Here is a 15,397-nt window from a genome sequence, read left to right on the forward strand (position 1 = left end):
CTGGTCATATACTAGGAGGTGAATATATTATTCAACAAATAATATATTCAGCAGATATGCTTTGAGGGCTCACTGAATAGCAGGGAAAGCAAGTTAAATTCTAAAAAAGTTAAAAGGTGTAAAGTTCATTAAATAGATTGTATGCTTTTCAAGGCATGGGCTGCATCTTCTGTCTTGAAAGAGCCTTGCATTTTTGGTGCTCTACCACAATAATCCATCTGAGTAAAAGTTGGTTGATTGTGTTACAATTAAATACAACTCAGGCTAAAGAGTCTACAACTGTTTGTTTAAATTGCAGAGGGTGCAGCCTTGTGGTGGTGGCAATACAAGGTCCAGACTGGTAGTTGCCTCAGCCTCCCTCTAGGTTTCAAGAAATTTTTTTTGAGCCCTGATTACCACAATCTCAGTCTCTACAGCACAAGGACATTTGCACAGATGCAACATCCTCAGCATTTGCAGTTAGAAGACTGCCTGTCAAAGCTACAGACAAATGACAAGAGTAATATCCCAGAAGTGATTCAATATGGAAGCAATTCTTTTAAGCAGGTATCAAAATGTTATTAAGAAAGATACCAATTTCCCAAATGGAATTGAAACGTTACACACTAGGTGAATATACTTAATGCAAGAGTCAAAAAAAAATGTTAAGACCCCCCTTTCATTCTTAAATCCTAGGTGTTATTTCCCCTTCACTTTGCCAACAAAAATAAAGTTGCAAGAGAACTGATACAGATACCCCAATCAGCATATCCTAATCAAAATTTCAGAAAAAATATGCAGAGGGCTACAAGAAAGAGGTTTGAAATCCTAGGGTTAAGATAAAAAACAGGGTCCTTGTCTGTGGGTATTTTCACACCTAAATACTAACCAGAAGCTAGTTATTTAAAAAGGATACATTGCATTTGTTTCACACTTATACACCCCCCCATATATTGCAATGCACGCGCACACACACGGGCACACTCTGCAGTCAATAACAGATGTTACCCAGATAGCACAATCTGTCCCATTACAAGGGACATAATACGGATTTTGTAATACAGAATAGAGACAACATCCACTACAGTAGAACCTCAGAGTTATGTCCTCAGGAATGGAGGTTGTTCATAACTCTGAACAAAACGTTATGGTTGTTCTTTCAAAAGTTTACAACTGAACAGTGACTTAATACAGCTTTGAAACTTTACTATGCTGAAGAAAAATGCTGCTTTCCCTTTGTTTTGTAGTAGTTTACATTCAACACAGTACTGTACTATATTTGCTTTTTTGGGGGGGGGGGGAGGGAAGGGGGGTTACCTCTGGTGCTGCCTGATTGTGTACTTCCGGTTCCAAATGAAGTATGTGGTTGACTGGTCAGTTTGCAATTCTGGTGTTTGTAACTCTGAGGTTCTACTTTAGTTTATTTTCTAGCTGCTAAATGCAGAGTGGAAACATATTGCACTTTCTGTACCTTTGGAAATGTAAACAAAATTGTCAAGGATGTACCAAATTTAGGCTAAATACCTATTTTTATATAAACCCTTTAAGGTTACAAAACAAAACAATTCTCAAGAATAAAGGGAAACAAAAAGTACAGAAGTTATTATAGGAAATAACCAAGGATTTTAAAATCTAGGATCCTTATTAGCAAAAAAAGAACGAACATATCTACAGGAAAAATATTAAAATTAATATGCTACATAAAAAGGCCACACAAAATCCTGATAGTTATTGCCTAAATAAGGCTATGGAAGGAAATAAATTCATTCCTCCCTTCTTCCAAACCCATGAAATGCTGAATGTGCTTCAGGATTATCTGATCCCTCCAGCCCTTACCCTACTGTTCTAATACTTGGGGAAAATGTCCCCTCCCATGCTGGTTTTACATGTTCGAACTCATCAATTAGGTACATGTTTGAACCCATTGATTAGGCAGAACTGGTTAAACAGGGCTGCCTTAAGCAAAGGAATGTGAATTTACCCCAATGTACATACAAGTTTTAAACAGGGTTCTCAGACAGCGAGGGGGAAGAAAACAGGAGGCAAGGAAAACCTGCATTTCAGCAAACAGAGATGAGAAGAAACAGCGTGCAGCCTGTTTCTCCACCAGACTCCTTGTCTCTGTCCTCATAGCAGGAATGAACTTTATCAAAGGGGTAACTCTCAGGAAAATACATTTCAAAGGGTGACTGAACTATAAAAGCGAGGGGCAAAAACACCCCAAGTTATCTCTCTCTCTCTCTCTCTTTTCACCTCAGAAAACAAAACAAACTTTAGACTTTGGGAGCAGATCCTGACCTGAGAATTTGGTCAGCAATGTTACTGTGAACCTGTGGTAAGAACTTCACCTTGACCAAGTCTAGTTTGTTAAGTTTAGAAAGTGTTTTATCTTTATGTCTCTTGTAACTATTTGACTTTAATGCCTTATACTTGTACATACTTAAACTCTCTCTCTCTTTGTAGTTACATAAACTTGTTTTATTCTTTAATTACAACTAATCCAGTGTTGTGAAATGTTTGGGTAATTCCATTAAAGGGATCAAAATACAAGACTGCTACCTTAAGAGGAGCATCTTACCGAATATATCTGGACTATCCAGGAGAGGGCTAGACAGTGCAGAACACATGTTTTTATGGGAAAATCCAGGACTGGGAGTGTGTTGGGGTCACCCTGCAGGTAGTAACCAAGGCTGCTGGAAGCCAGAGTGTGACTGGCAGGCTGCAGCTATTCAGACACTCAGGGTGTGACCTGCATGCTGTTTGTGAGCGGCCCAGGTGGGAGCTACAGCAGCAAAGCATTGTGAGGCACCCATGTTGCATGGCAGGTGGTGACACAGCCCTCCACTGGGCTGGATTGCACCCAAGACTATCATAGGTCTGCAGATATGGGGCATCTACCAAACATATGGTAGAGCTAGTCACAGCAGCCATTAGATATTTTTAATATTAAAATTAAAGTATTAAAATTTTAGAACTTACATTAGTGCATCAGCAGCTTGTTCCTGTCCCCTCTGTAAATCCTGAGACCCAACCTCCCTGATATTAACCAAGGCAGGCTGTTCTTTAGGCACTGCTACCTCTTCTGTTCCAGCAGTAGAAATGACAAATATTTCAGTTTTACAATGCTTTGTGATCCCATCTTCCTGAAGGGCAGTTTGGGTCTGAAAATCCTTTCCATGTCTCTTGTGTCCATCTTGGAGGGTAGACTGTTTAGATTCTCCCAAAGATGATTTTGATCCAATATTAAATAAGCTTCCAAGAAACTGGAAAAAGCCTTCTTTGGGTTGTCTGTCACGATCTGCTGTTTTGCGGCCAGAAGCCAAACTGGGAAGGCTATTAGCCTTTTTTAATTCCTCGGTGATAATAGAGTTGCTTAGATCTTCCATGGAGTGGTTCTTCTCTGCATTTTGAGAAATCTTTAAAAAAAACATGAATAATAATGTTGAAACAGAACCAATACATCGATTTTCAGACTCTACTCCAAAAAACCTTAAACTGCCTCTAAGCATTGCATTACTTCTGGCTGCTCCGCTATTTACGAGACCATTCTTAAAAGCTTTGTCCAATCTCCTTTACTGTGTTCTGCTACTTAAGATACCTCTACTACTTTCTTTTGCAGAAATTGGCCCCATTATTGAGGACTTAAAATCAAAAGTACTTTTTTAAATTGTAACAGATGTCTTGAAAGGCTACTTTTATGAAAAACAGGCACGGGCTTTGAGGCTCAAAGGACAATGGTTGTGAAGGTAAAGCACTATACGATGGAAACAGAACAAAAATAATTTGAGCTGGCAAAAAAAAAAAAAAGGAGATGAAGCATGGAGCAGTTTTTCATAGAATAGTATTGCAAGCCAGTAGAAAAGACATATTAGTTAAGACTGTGAAGTGGTTTGGGACACAGGACCCAGTTCTTTCATCCTGAGTGTATGTGAGTAGACTTCACTCATGTGCAAGTAGTCCCAGTGCGGTCACTGTGAGTAGTCACATGAGGGAGGGTTGCAGGATCATGCCTTAAAGACGGACTTTATTAAAAAACAATGAATTACTTATGTAACAAAGATTACATAAGGGAAACATGCATATTTACCTTTTAAATGGACAGATCAATTCATATCCTTTATCTGAGGTTACGAATTCTTCCTATTAATCAATTTTTCTAGAATTAGCTAATCACTCAATTCTGTAAAGCAGGATCTCTGACCACTGGTTTGGGCAAGGAGAGGGGATTCCCCAAACAGAGAGATTGAATTAGGCTCTTGTCCTTCATCAGCTCAAAAAGACAGTGGACTATTTCTGCAAAAAACCATACAGTCTCGGAGACTAAGAGTCCACGCCTGCTTGCAAGTGAAATACCTTTTTGCATTTCCTTCTATGGGGAGGTTCCTGTAGGCTCTGTCTCTCTCAAACTAACATGCTAAGGTATGAAAACACTCACCCCCTCCTTAGCTGTAATTTGTAAGAACTTATTCTGATCAACAGGACAGGGAAGGAAGAATCTGAATAAATATAAATCTGTGCAGGATCTTTATATCAGCAATACGTTTGGCTAAGAACAAGCAACTCTATTGTGTAACAGCTAACACTCACTTATCCTACCCATGCAGTAGGTCAGTATTTTCATTAACTCCCTTGTGCTGTTTCTATTTGAGGACACATCCCTTTTAGATAATTGAGATGGGCATACTGAGTGCTATGCTAGTTATTTTAAGTAGACAGAATAAGAGCTTTGCTCAGTAGGACTACCCAATGACTGACAAGCCTGGGTAATGAAAAGCAGTATTTTAATGAAGTGCCTCCTTTTAGACATGGAGACCAGTGATAATTTTGATGAGAGGCAGGCAACTTGTTACTTAAGAGTTTTTCTTACAGTTAAATACATTGATCTTTGACCTCCGACTAAATATTTTACTATTTTTTTCCTTCAAAGAGTGACGTATGTTTACTCTGCTATTTCATAAGCCCAGTTATTAACAAGTTTAGTTTTGTGGTGCGATTCCCCTTCTTCAGGCTATGGTATTGAAAAAAGGAGAACACTGCAAATGAACATAAAAGTAGAACCTTCCTAATTTACACTTCAGTAATCTCCATACCATGTATACAAAAAAGGCCTTTTCTCCTTACTCTTCAGCGAAGATTAATGACAGAGTCAGTGCTAAAGGAAGGTATTTTGTTTTTACAAAATGTTTTCTCAAACATTTATCAGTGTGCCAAGTACCAGCATCTTAATTAAAATTACACATAATTATTTAAACTTTTTTTTAGTGTACCAAACCACTGATCTAGGCACATGCAGAACAACAATTATAAATCATGTAAAATGAACTATATTCCTTGCTCAGTTAACCAGCAAGGACCATCTGTAAGCAAGGTTTTCTGTTGTATTCAGGTTTTTATGGCACGCACATCACCATGAGCTCATCAGTTACCCATCCATCCACAAATCAATACCCCCCCACCTCCAATATTCATTGGTCACCCCTTTAGGCCTACATACACCCTTTCAAAATCACTAAGATCAACCCTTTCACAAAAGCCTGGTAAAAGAAAGGCCTTGCAATGTGCTCTTACACAGCTCTGCCTCTCTCAGATCAAGAAGGGGGAAATACAAGCAGCACAACTGAAGGCCCCTTCCTGAATCCCACCTGCTTCCCAGACCTTTTTTCTGATCAACTGCTGAAGTATCACAAGGGGATGTGATGGTGTCTATTTTAGCCATTTATTGGTGTACAGGTCAACTCCACTAGAAGTGTCCCTGGAAGTGAATTAGAAAGCAGCGTAGCTCTCTGAATGAGGCAGTGAAGTTATCTCTGCACATGGCACTTCCAAGCAGACTGCCATATTCTGCACTAGTCGAAGTTTACAAGTAGCATGGAGATGAAGCCCAAGGGAGAGCACATTACTAAATTCCCATCTAGCAGGGACTAAGTACTTTAGGTAAGAATTTTTTTGCTTGTTTACTTACTAATTGACAACATTTATTAATTCACAACCGATTTCCTCTACTTTCAATTTTTGTAAAAACATTTATTTTAAAGAGGAAGATATGTTTTCAGGAGCCAGACACCACAGTGGGTTAGTTAGTGAATTAAACTTGCACTTCTGGGGACCAGGAGTCCAGTCCTGCATTCTCTCCAAACACGAAGCTCCTACTGTGGCAGCTCTGTGCACAGAAAGCCTGTAAGATTGTGCCCCTTAGTTTTAATCATGATTCATGTCCCAATGAAAAGCTGTTTGGTAGTCCCTGCTTGCATAAACACTGAATCATTTACACAATTCAGGGTAATTGGGGGTTCCATATGAAAGTAGGCTTCTAAGTCTTTAACGATAAGGAGTGTTGCAGGCAGGCAATGCTATCAGCAACCTATGCTGATACAGCAAAACTCCTGAGAAACATTTAAATTGCAGCAAGTCAACGTGTATTATTTTAATGCGCATATTAAGTCTGATAACAGAAGCTATGCAAAGCTATCATTTCCTAACACACAAATGTATCAATCCTCTCCTTCATATATTCTCCCCCTTGCCTCACATTTGTTTGTGCTCTAAGAAGATATTTTTGTTAATTATTTTCTTTATCTTTTGCAATACGGTAGCCCCTAGAGCTTCCAATCTAGATCACGATCCCACTGTGCTAGGCATTGTTCAAGCAACACCGCTCCTGTTCTGTCTTTTAAATTTATATATCGTGGCACTGGGATATCCAAATTAATGAGGCGAGACTCCACTGTCTTTACATCTAATAATCCTTTGTTGTTGCTGGAACCCTCACACACAACTGCCCATCTCTTTGATAGCACAATATAGGCAGCACTGCCCCCAAAAGATTTTCTTCATTTTCCATTCCCCCTACCTCTAATCTCATTTCATTTGCAACCCAGCTAGTGGGGAATGGTAATCCAATAATATAATGCAAGACAAATAACTTGACTCAAACCAAGATTAAGGACATATCATTAATGGCTAAGGGGCTGATCCAACACACACAATTGGACACAGTGTTCACTGCTACCATAATAGTCCCACTGATGTGCTGGATCAAGTCCCAAGGATACAGTAATACCCTAAAGACAGTCTGTTTGGCCAAAGGGTTTACTTATTAAATATAAAGAGCAGCTATTTGTGACCATCGATTGCTGATTTCTCTCAGTAACTGAGTGAGCAGCAGTTCAAGTTGCCAGAGGCGCTAATTTAGCAGGGTATGTGTCAATCTGCCAAGAGTACAATCTCTTCTATTATCCCAACAAGTGAATGAAATTAAAATATTGAACATTAAAACACTGATTTCCATGAACAAAAGACATAGCTTCCAGCCATAACAGTGAGACACTTCAGACTAACTCCCTCCCTAAATGAGCACTGATTATGAAGCATAAATTCTAGACAGCACCATGACAATCCATTGTTAACTATTTGTTTTATTACACTGGACTTTGTGGAGGGTGCACACCTTGCAAGGATATTCATGCATTTTAAATTTTATTACCATTATGCATCAGCAAATTATCACTTAAAATTAGGGCTGGCAAGCTATTAAAAAAATTAATCGCACTGTTAAACAATAATAGAATACCATTTATTTAAATAGCTTTGGATGTTTTCTTTTTCAAATATATTGATTTCAATTACAACACAGAATACAAAATGCACAGTGCTCCCTTTATATTTATTTTTATTACAAATATGGGCACTGTATAAAACAATATAATACAAGTACTGCAATGCAATCTTTTTATCATGAAAGTTGAACTTACAAATGTAGAATTATGTACAAAAAATAACTGCATTCAAAAATAAAACAATGTAAAACTTTAGAGTCTACAAGCCTACTCAGTCCTACTTCTTGTTCAGCCAATCAATCACTCAGACAAACAAGTGTGTTTATATTTGCGGGAGATAATGCTGCCCACTTCTTGTTTACAATATCACCTGAAAGCGAGAACAGGCATTTGCATGGCACTGTTGTAGCGGGCATCGCAAGATATTTACGTGCCAGATGCACTAAAGATTCATATGGCCCTTCATGCTTCAACCACCATTCCAGGGGACGTGCGTCCATGCTGATAACGGTTCTGCTCGATAACCGTCCAAAGCAGTGTGGACTGACGCATGTTCATTTTCATCATCTGAGTCGGATGCCACCAGCAGAAGGCCGATTTTCTTTTTTAGAGGTTTGGGTTCTGTAGTTTCCGCATCGGAGTGTTGCTCTTTTAAGACTTCTGAAAGGTCTACACCTCATCCCTCTCAGATTTTGGAAGGCATGTCAGATTCTTAAACCTTGGGTCAAGTGCTGTAGCTGTCTTTAGAAATCTCAAATTGGTATCTTCTTTGCATTTTGTCAAATGTAATGTGAAAGTGTTCTTAAAATGAAGAAAATGTGCTGGTTCATCATCCAAGACTGCTATAACATGAAATTTATGGCAGAATGCGGGTAAAACAGAGTAGGAGACATACAATTCTCCTCCAAGGAGTTCAGGCACATATTTAATTAATGCATTATTTTTTTTTAATGAGCATCATCAGCATGGAAGCATGTCCTCTGGAATGGTGGGCAAAGCATGAAGGAACATACAAATGTTTAGCATATCTGGTATGTAAATATCTTGCAATGCTGGCTATAACAGTGCCATGTGAATGCCTGTTCTCACTTTCAGGTGATATTGTAAACAAGAAGCGTGCTTCTATTATCTCCCGTAAACGTAAACAAACTTGTTTGTCTTCGCAATTGGCTGAAAAAGAAGTAGGACTGAGTGGACTTGTAGGCTCTAAAGTTTTACTTTTTTTTTTGGTTTTGAGAGCAGTTATGTAACAAAAAAAAAAATCTACATTTGTATGTTGCACTTTCACCATAAAGAGATTTCACTACAGTACTTGTATGAGGTGAACTGAAAAATACTATTTATTTTGTTTGCCATTTTTACAGTGAAAATATTTGTAATAAAAAACATGATAAAGTGAGCCCTCTCTACTTTGTATACTGAAATTAATATATTTGAAAATGTAGAAAAATATCCAAAATATTTAATAAATTTCAATTGGTATTCTATTGTTTACCAGTGGAATTAAAACTCCAATTAATCGAGATTAACTTTTTAATTGCAATTAATTTTGAGTTAATCGCATAAATTAACTGTGATTAAATGACAACCCTGCTTAAAATGTATCATTTTGTGGTTGAGATACAGTGTGATTTAATGGTAAGAGGAGAGGACTGGGAGTCAAGACTCTGGGTTCTCACCAACTCATCTCATTACCTTGGATAAGTCACTTAACCTTGCAGTGTCTCAGTTTACCTATGTGAAATGCACAGCATTCTTACCTGCCTCACAGCATTGCTCTACAACTTTATTCATGAGTGTAAGTAAAGTGTTTTGAGATTCTTGTATGAAAGGCACCATGAATCTACAAAGTAGCATGATTACAGACTATTGCCCCAACCCGTGTGACCTTGTGAGAAGCCATGCCTAGAGAGAAAGATCAGGGTTAAGGCTTTAACAAATTTCACTTTATTTTACAAGTTTTTTGAGTATCCGAATTTTAGCTTAATTTTATGTGCTGCAGTTGTTCAAACACTGTACATTAAACAAAATTCACCAAGAAATAGTTGGCAGACCTATATATTCCCACAGAGAATAGCTATGGCAAAACTACCGTCAGCATATTTTCTCTCAGTGAAGAAAAAGTCTTGCCCCTTTTGATACTGTCTTCCATTTGCTTTGCACTATGTGGGCTACATTGCAACACATGGATCTCACATATGAAGCAGACTTCTGTTTTCCATACAGTGTGAAAGAAAAAATTAGGTATCCTTGAGAGACTGACGTAATTAACTACTGCGTCTCTATTTCCAGGACAAAAGAGGAGGAGGTGGAATTATGAGACGAGGAAAGGCATAAGATTAGAAATATTTTTGGGGTATTCTGTTTTAATTTTTCCCCAACAATAAAGGCAATTAGACAATAAATAAGTACAGTATTAACTAAGGAAGTGCTGCACTTCACTAATTATATTCAAGACAAAGATGGATTTAGCATTTAGGAGTAGTTTTTTGGTGATGAGGGTTAAAAAGAGGCTAGAGGAGATAATAAAACAAGAAGTCTCTACCAGCCCTAAAATCTATTATTCTATAGTTACTTTAAAATAATTCACAAAAAGGAAAAGGAAAAGGAAAAAAGGAAAAGGAAAAGGAGAAAAGGAGAAGGGTACTTGTGAGACCTTGGAGACTAACAAATTTATTTGAGCATAAGCTTTCTTGAGCTACAGCTCACTATTAAAAACATAAGATAATCAAAACACACTACAGAAAAAAAATGCATTAAAAGCTAACCAAAGAATGAGAATCCAGTATCTTAAGAGTGAAATTAACTTTGTAAAGATATTTTGTGAAAGAAAATAACTGGCTCATGCACCTTGTAGGTCTTTTTATTCTACATAAAGACTACTTAATAAGGCTTGATGTTTAAAAATAGCTAAAAAACAAAAACTTTTTTCTGTTTATTATGTTAACAATTCTCGCCTTGTTTTCCCAGGAAGACTCTGAGGCCCAGAAAACTAATGAAATGATGACATTGCTTTAGTTAAAATGAAAGTTCAGCAATGGGAAGAGATTTTTAGTCAGTTTAATTTTTCCATTTGCTTTTAACAAGTACTTGATTTTAAGGCTAGTCAAGATTCTGGACACAAAATGGTCTGTAATAAAGATTCACCCTCCTTGCCCTTTCAATTAGGGTGCTACAAGTTCACAATAAGAAGTTGCTAACACATTCAGAAGATATCCTATCAAAATTGAGGAAGACCAGACAATGTTATTGAGGTCAGAAAACAAGCAAGGAAAATTTTTTTTTTGTTTTCTTAAATAAAGACACAGCAAAAAAGGCCCCATATAAAACACAACATTCTTTATAAGTCACCTTTAAGGGAAAACCTGAAAGCAATAACAGCTCCTAGAAAGACAAACTGAAGTTTTAAAATAAAGTTCCATTGATATTTGGATGGTTATTTCAAGTTTCTTGTTCCTGATTTTTGCCTGGTGCTACAGTAAATCTCTCTGATTGAAAATCTAGAGTTAGTACTCTTCTCTTCTTTAGAGATGGATCTACTGTAGTAACTAGAAAGACATGAATTAATTGTCTCGCTTATTCTCTTTCGTCTCTAAATCCTGTCGATATAATTGTTCTGTTTCTTTTTTTAATGAATGTGTTTTGAGGTGCATTTTTGGTAGCTCATTACCATATAACTGATGCTTCCTTTGACTTTTTAAAAATAATTATTCAGTAAGAGTGAAATTCATCTTTTCCTTGTACAAAGACTGAGCAATCAGGCTGCATATAATAAGTGGGGTGGGAAGGTATGATGTTCACCCACATACAAATCCTACCAGCAGACTACATAAGTGCAGTTATTGTGTCTTCTGGTACCAACTTGTTCAAAGTTCTGCCCAATGTCCCTCATGCCACCTCTGGTGAGGGAGCTTGTGGCCCAAGCTTCTTCTTTCTGAAGGGCCTCATCAGACATACCCTCTGAATCTGGGTGAATGTCACCATTACAGAATTAGAGATTTTAGGAATGATCCTCCTGAATAGTCTATCCTATCCTCCTGAATAGCTGCAATGTTGCCACCTCATGATTTTACTGCAAATCTCATAATTTGACATTTATTTTAAAGTCCTAGCTTCTGGAATCACGTGATAATGTGAGACCTTTTAATCTCATCTTAAAAAAAAAACAAAAAACAAAAACATGTTTCTAGACCTCATGGCTGAAGAGAAAAGATTGAAAATGTGAACCCTAAAAGCTCAAAGCTAGAAGAAAATAAAAGCCTGCCACATATTTTTTAAAAATCTCAAGATTTTTAAGGCAGCCTCATGATTTTTGAACATTCACATTTGGCAGTACTGCTCCAGCCCCCTGTTCTCCCAAAAATAAAGTAGTTCATCTCTCCAACTTCACTAATTAAGTCCCATAAACAAGCAGCAAGAGTCCACACTCCAGGTGAGAAATGTTACTTTGTGTTAACACATTCAAAGCCAACACAAATTAGAACTTTACTTTAAAAAAGCATTTAGTAAGCTTGCGAAGATATTGGTCCCAATTTTGATGTGACACATTTTACAGGGGTGGAATTTACACAGGTGAAAATGAGATGAGATTCAGGCCCATTAGGTGCAGATAATCTGTGAAGGCAACAAAAATGTACAGCTGTCTTCATAACATACGTTAATTAAGCCATTAAAAGCTGTACGGTCATGCTCCTTGACACTGAGTTCTAGCCTTATGGCAAGAGCACAAATAAGGCCATATTTATGTTACCTTTAAATGATACAATATTTAATGTTTAAAAGGAGGGATACAGACCTTTCTAAAAGTGCACATTGCAATTTCTCCATCAAAACTCAACCACCAAGTCATTTTCAGGCCTAGAGCTCATCACAGTACAGGTATCCGTGGAGCAGCTGGTAGTAGAGCTGAAGGTAAGTAGATCTGCATTTCAACTATAAATATTGTTTTAAGAGGTTTATACAAAAACTGTCAAAAAAAAAATCCCACGCACATTTTAAGATGAAACAAAAAAAATTTTTTTTTTTCCTGGAACAGAAATTAAAAGAAAAAAAGAAGAAGTGGCCCATTTTAAGAAGTAATAAATAATAACAAAAAAAAATTAATAGGTTTGGGACACGGATTTTGTACTCCTGCAATGCAGAGACTAAAAATGCTCAAGCACTATATACACCCTATGGAGCTATATGTTTATTAATAATAATGGCATTGAAAAGCTGCCTTTCTAAATGGAACATTTATTGAGAAAGAACCATGTTTACAGCCCTGGCTCATAGAACGGAAGTGAAACACAATCAGCAAATAAGTAATGTCAATTAGCATTGTACCTTCTGGTAGTGAATTAAAGGGTGAAGTCAATGCATATAACAAATAAAATTTCAAAAACATTCCTGGATATTGATCAAATAAAGGCTTACTAACATACTTTCCCAAGTAAATAGCTAAAAGAATGATTTTAGAATTTCAGAAGGTGGCCACATTAATGTATTACATACACTTCCCCCTTTGGGCTTTCATCAAAGTTGGAAAAACATTTAGTATGTGTGAAAAATGCAGAATTAACAGCACTGGGAACTGAAAACCTCAATACAGCCACAAAAGTACAGCAGCTGTACACATTTTTCACCTCACTTCAGCCAGTTTATCAACTCTGATTTGTAGGAATGACCTCTACTTTGGAGGGAAAGGGACTTCTAATCTCCAAGCTATTCTATCCTTGTCTTCTCTGTTGAGACCATTAATAAGTGTTCAAAAACACCATCACATGGATATGTGTCCACCAGGAATGTGACAGATGACCAACTGATTTTATACAGGCTAATAAATAGTCATCAGATGGGAGTGAGTGTTATCCACAACTAACCTCAACTGGATCTGAACAAGTCACAGACTCCATATCCACTGTTAGTTCGATGGGCCACGCTCCACCCAAATGTGCATAGGTGTATGCACATAACCTAGAAATCTCAATTATTTGTGAAAGGGCAACTGTAAAAAGGACTATTCCGAAGAATTAAAAAAATATATCTAGTGATCTAATCCAATAAAACTGGACTGTGTCTTCCAACACCAACCATTATCCATGACTCAAATTGCTGAACCATTGAGTCTCTCAACAATTTCTTTGAATTGGGTAGTAATACTTTATCTATTAAGGATCTTTACACAAGACAGCTCAACTTGGTTGACATCAAATACGGTACAATGAGGCCCTGTTTCAATTAACTTTAAACCTTAAGCGAAATTAAATCTTTTTTCCCCTCCATCTCAACATTATCCAATTATCTGTAATTTTAGTAAATTGCATATTTAGAAAATAGTTTATTTGGCATTGTATACCACACACTTCTAAAATACACTAACCATTATTTTGAGCCACAGTCTAGAAAGAAACATCCAGGGATGCTCTAAGGACCCACCAGGTAAGTCACATAAGGGCACTGAGGAAGAGCAGTTTAACTGTAACTTCACAGACATCCTTGAGATATCCAGCAAATGGCCAGCATTCTGACAATATGAACACTGCTCCTTCTTTACAAAGCCAACTCTCAGACACAGGCACAATGAATTAGCACAGGAAATGTAATGCACATTATAAAACCACAAATTGTGAAATTATTAAACAAGGAACTCTACCAACATGGAGAGTATTTACGTTTAGATTCCTTGCAGCCAGAACCCTCTCACAGAATTTTCTTTCACACCAATCTTTAGTATAACATCGCAGAAAAGATGGATGAGGCAGACTCTGCATAGAGAATTTCATTACTTACTGTAAATTACAATAGACTTGTAACCAAAATGATAATTACTGAATTAGTATTATTCTTTGCAAAGTAAAAAACAAATGAGGTTTGCTGGGGTTTTTTGATCTGTTTTAAACCAGGATAACACAATCATCAGTAAAAACAAGAAACCACTAGGTCGCTGGTTCAAACGACTGATGGTCCCTTTGCTCCACCCACACATCCTGCTCATTCTTTTCCTTAGAAACCATCTCATTTTCATATTTCATCTTATATGCCCCTTATACTTCTAATAGTTCTATTCAGACACACCAAATGCTCTCTTTTCATTCAAATCCTTCCTCAAACCAACTTCTTATGTAAAGCTTTTCACCAATAATCCACTGTAGAAAGATATTGTGTGTGTATGTTTTTTAAAGAAAAAAAAAGAAAAAAAGCCACTGTTTTGAGACTGTATCTCACCTGGTTCACTAGCATGTTTTGTGTCTGTATTGTAGGTCAGACATAGATTGTAAGTCTTTTGAGAAAGGTCCATTTCTTTCTCTGTCTATTTTCAACACTCAGCAATAATAAATGCAGTGCAAGTCAGTAGCATCTGAAAGTCATCTTCTGTGCAGTGGCCTACCTGAAATGACAGGTGTCCACACCATAGTTTGCACTAACTTGTACTCTCATGAACTGTCTGAGCAGACACACCAAAAATTGAATGGATGTGACTAGAGAATGAACTGCCTTCTTACCCCTAAAAGTCATCCCACTTGATCAGGGCTGAGGTACGCAGGGGCAGAGGCAATCTTGAGAAAAGTTGCACAGAGAGTAGCAGCACTGTATGTAATTATATATACTGTGAAATAAACATGAATGGCACTCTGCAGGCAAAACAGCGTTCCTGCCCCAAACCTCTTACAACAGAAGGTCCTGATCACATGAGACTAAAGGTCCTTTTGCAGGATTGGGGCATAAATTAAGACACAGTAAGATGAAGGATTACCTCATATCAAGAAAGATATATTAGAATCAGAAAATGTACAGAGAAGGGCAACAAAAACTATTAGGGGTATGGAACAGCTTCCATATGAGGAGAGATTAAAAAGACTGGGATTGTTTGGGGGGAGGGA

The 15,397-nt window shown here is 37.3% G+C and overlaps 1 protein-coding gene across 2 annotated transcripts in view; it reads right to left on the minus strand.

Annotated features, from left to right (window-relative positions):
* The window catches only part of CRYBG3 (crystallin beta-gamma domain containing 3), a 137,954-nt gene that overhangs the window by 90,973 nt on the left and 31,584 nt on the right, over positions 1 to 15,397 (minus strand). For both annotated transcript variants that reach the window (XR_006279675.1, XM_038388740.2), the window contains exon 3: positions 2,959 to 3,395. Coding sequence is in view for 1 of the 2 variants with exons in the window: in XM_038388740.2 (XP_038244668.1) it covers positions 2,959 to 3,395 (437 nt within the window). In the remaining variant the exon portion in view is untranslated. The remainder of the gene's footprint in view (positions 1 to 2,958; positions 3,396 to 15,397) is intronic.

This window comes from Dermochelys coriacea, chromosome 1, assembly GCF_009764565.3.
Source record: "Dermochelys coriacea isolate rDerCor1 chromosome 1, rDerCor1.pri.v4, whole genome shotgun sequence".
Taxonomy (NCBI): domain Eukaryota; kingdom Metazoa; phylum Chordata; order Testudines; family Dermochelyidae; genus Dermochelys; species Dermochelys coriacea.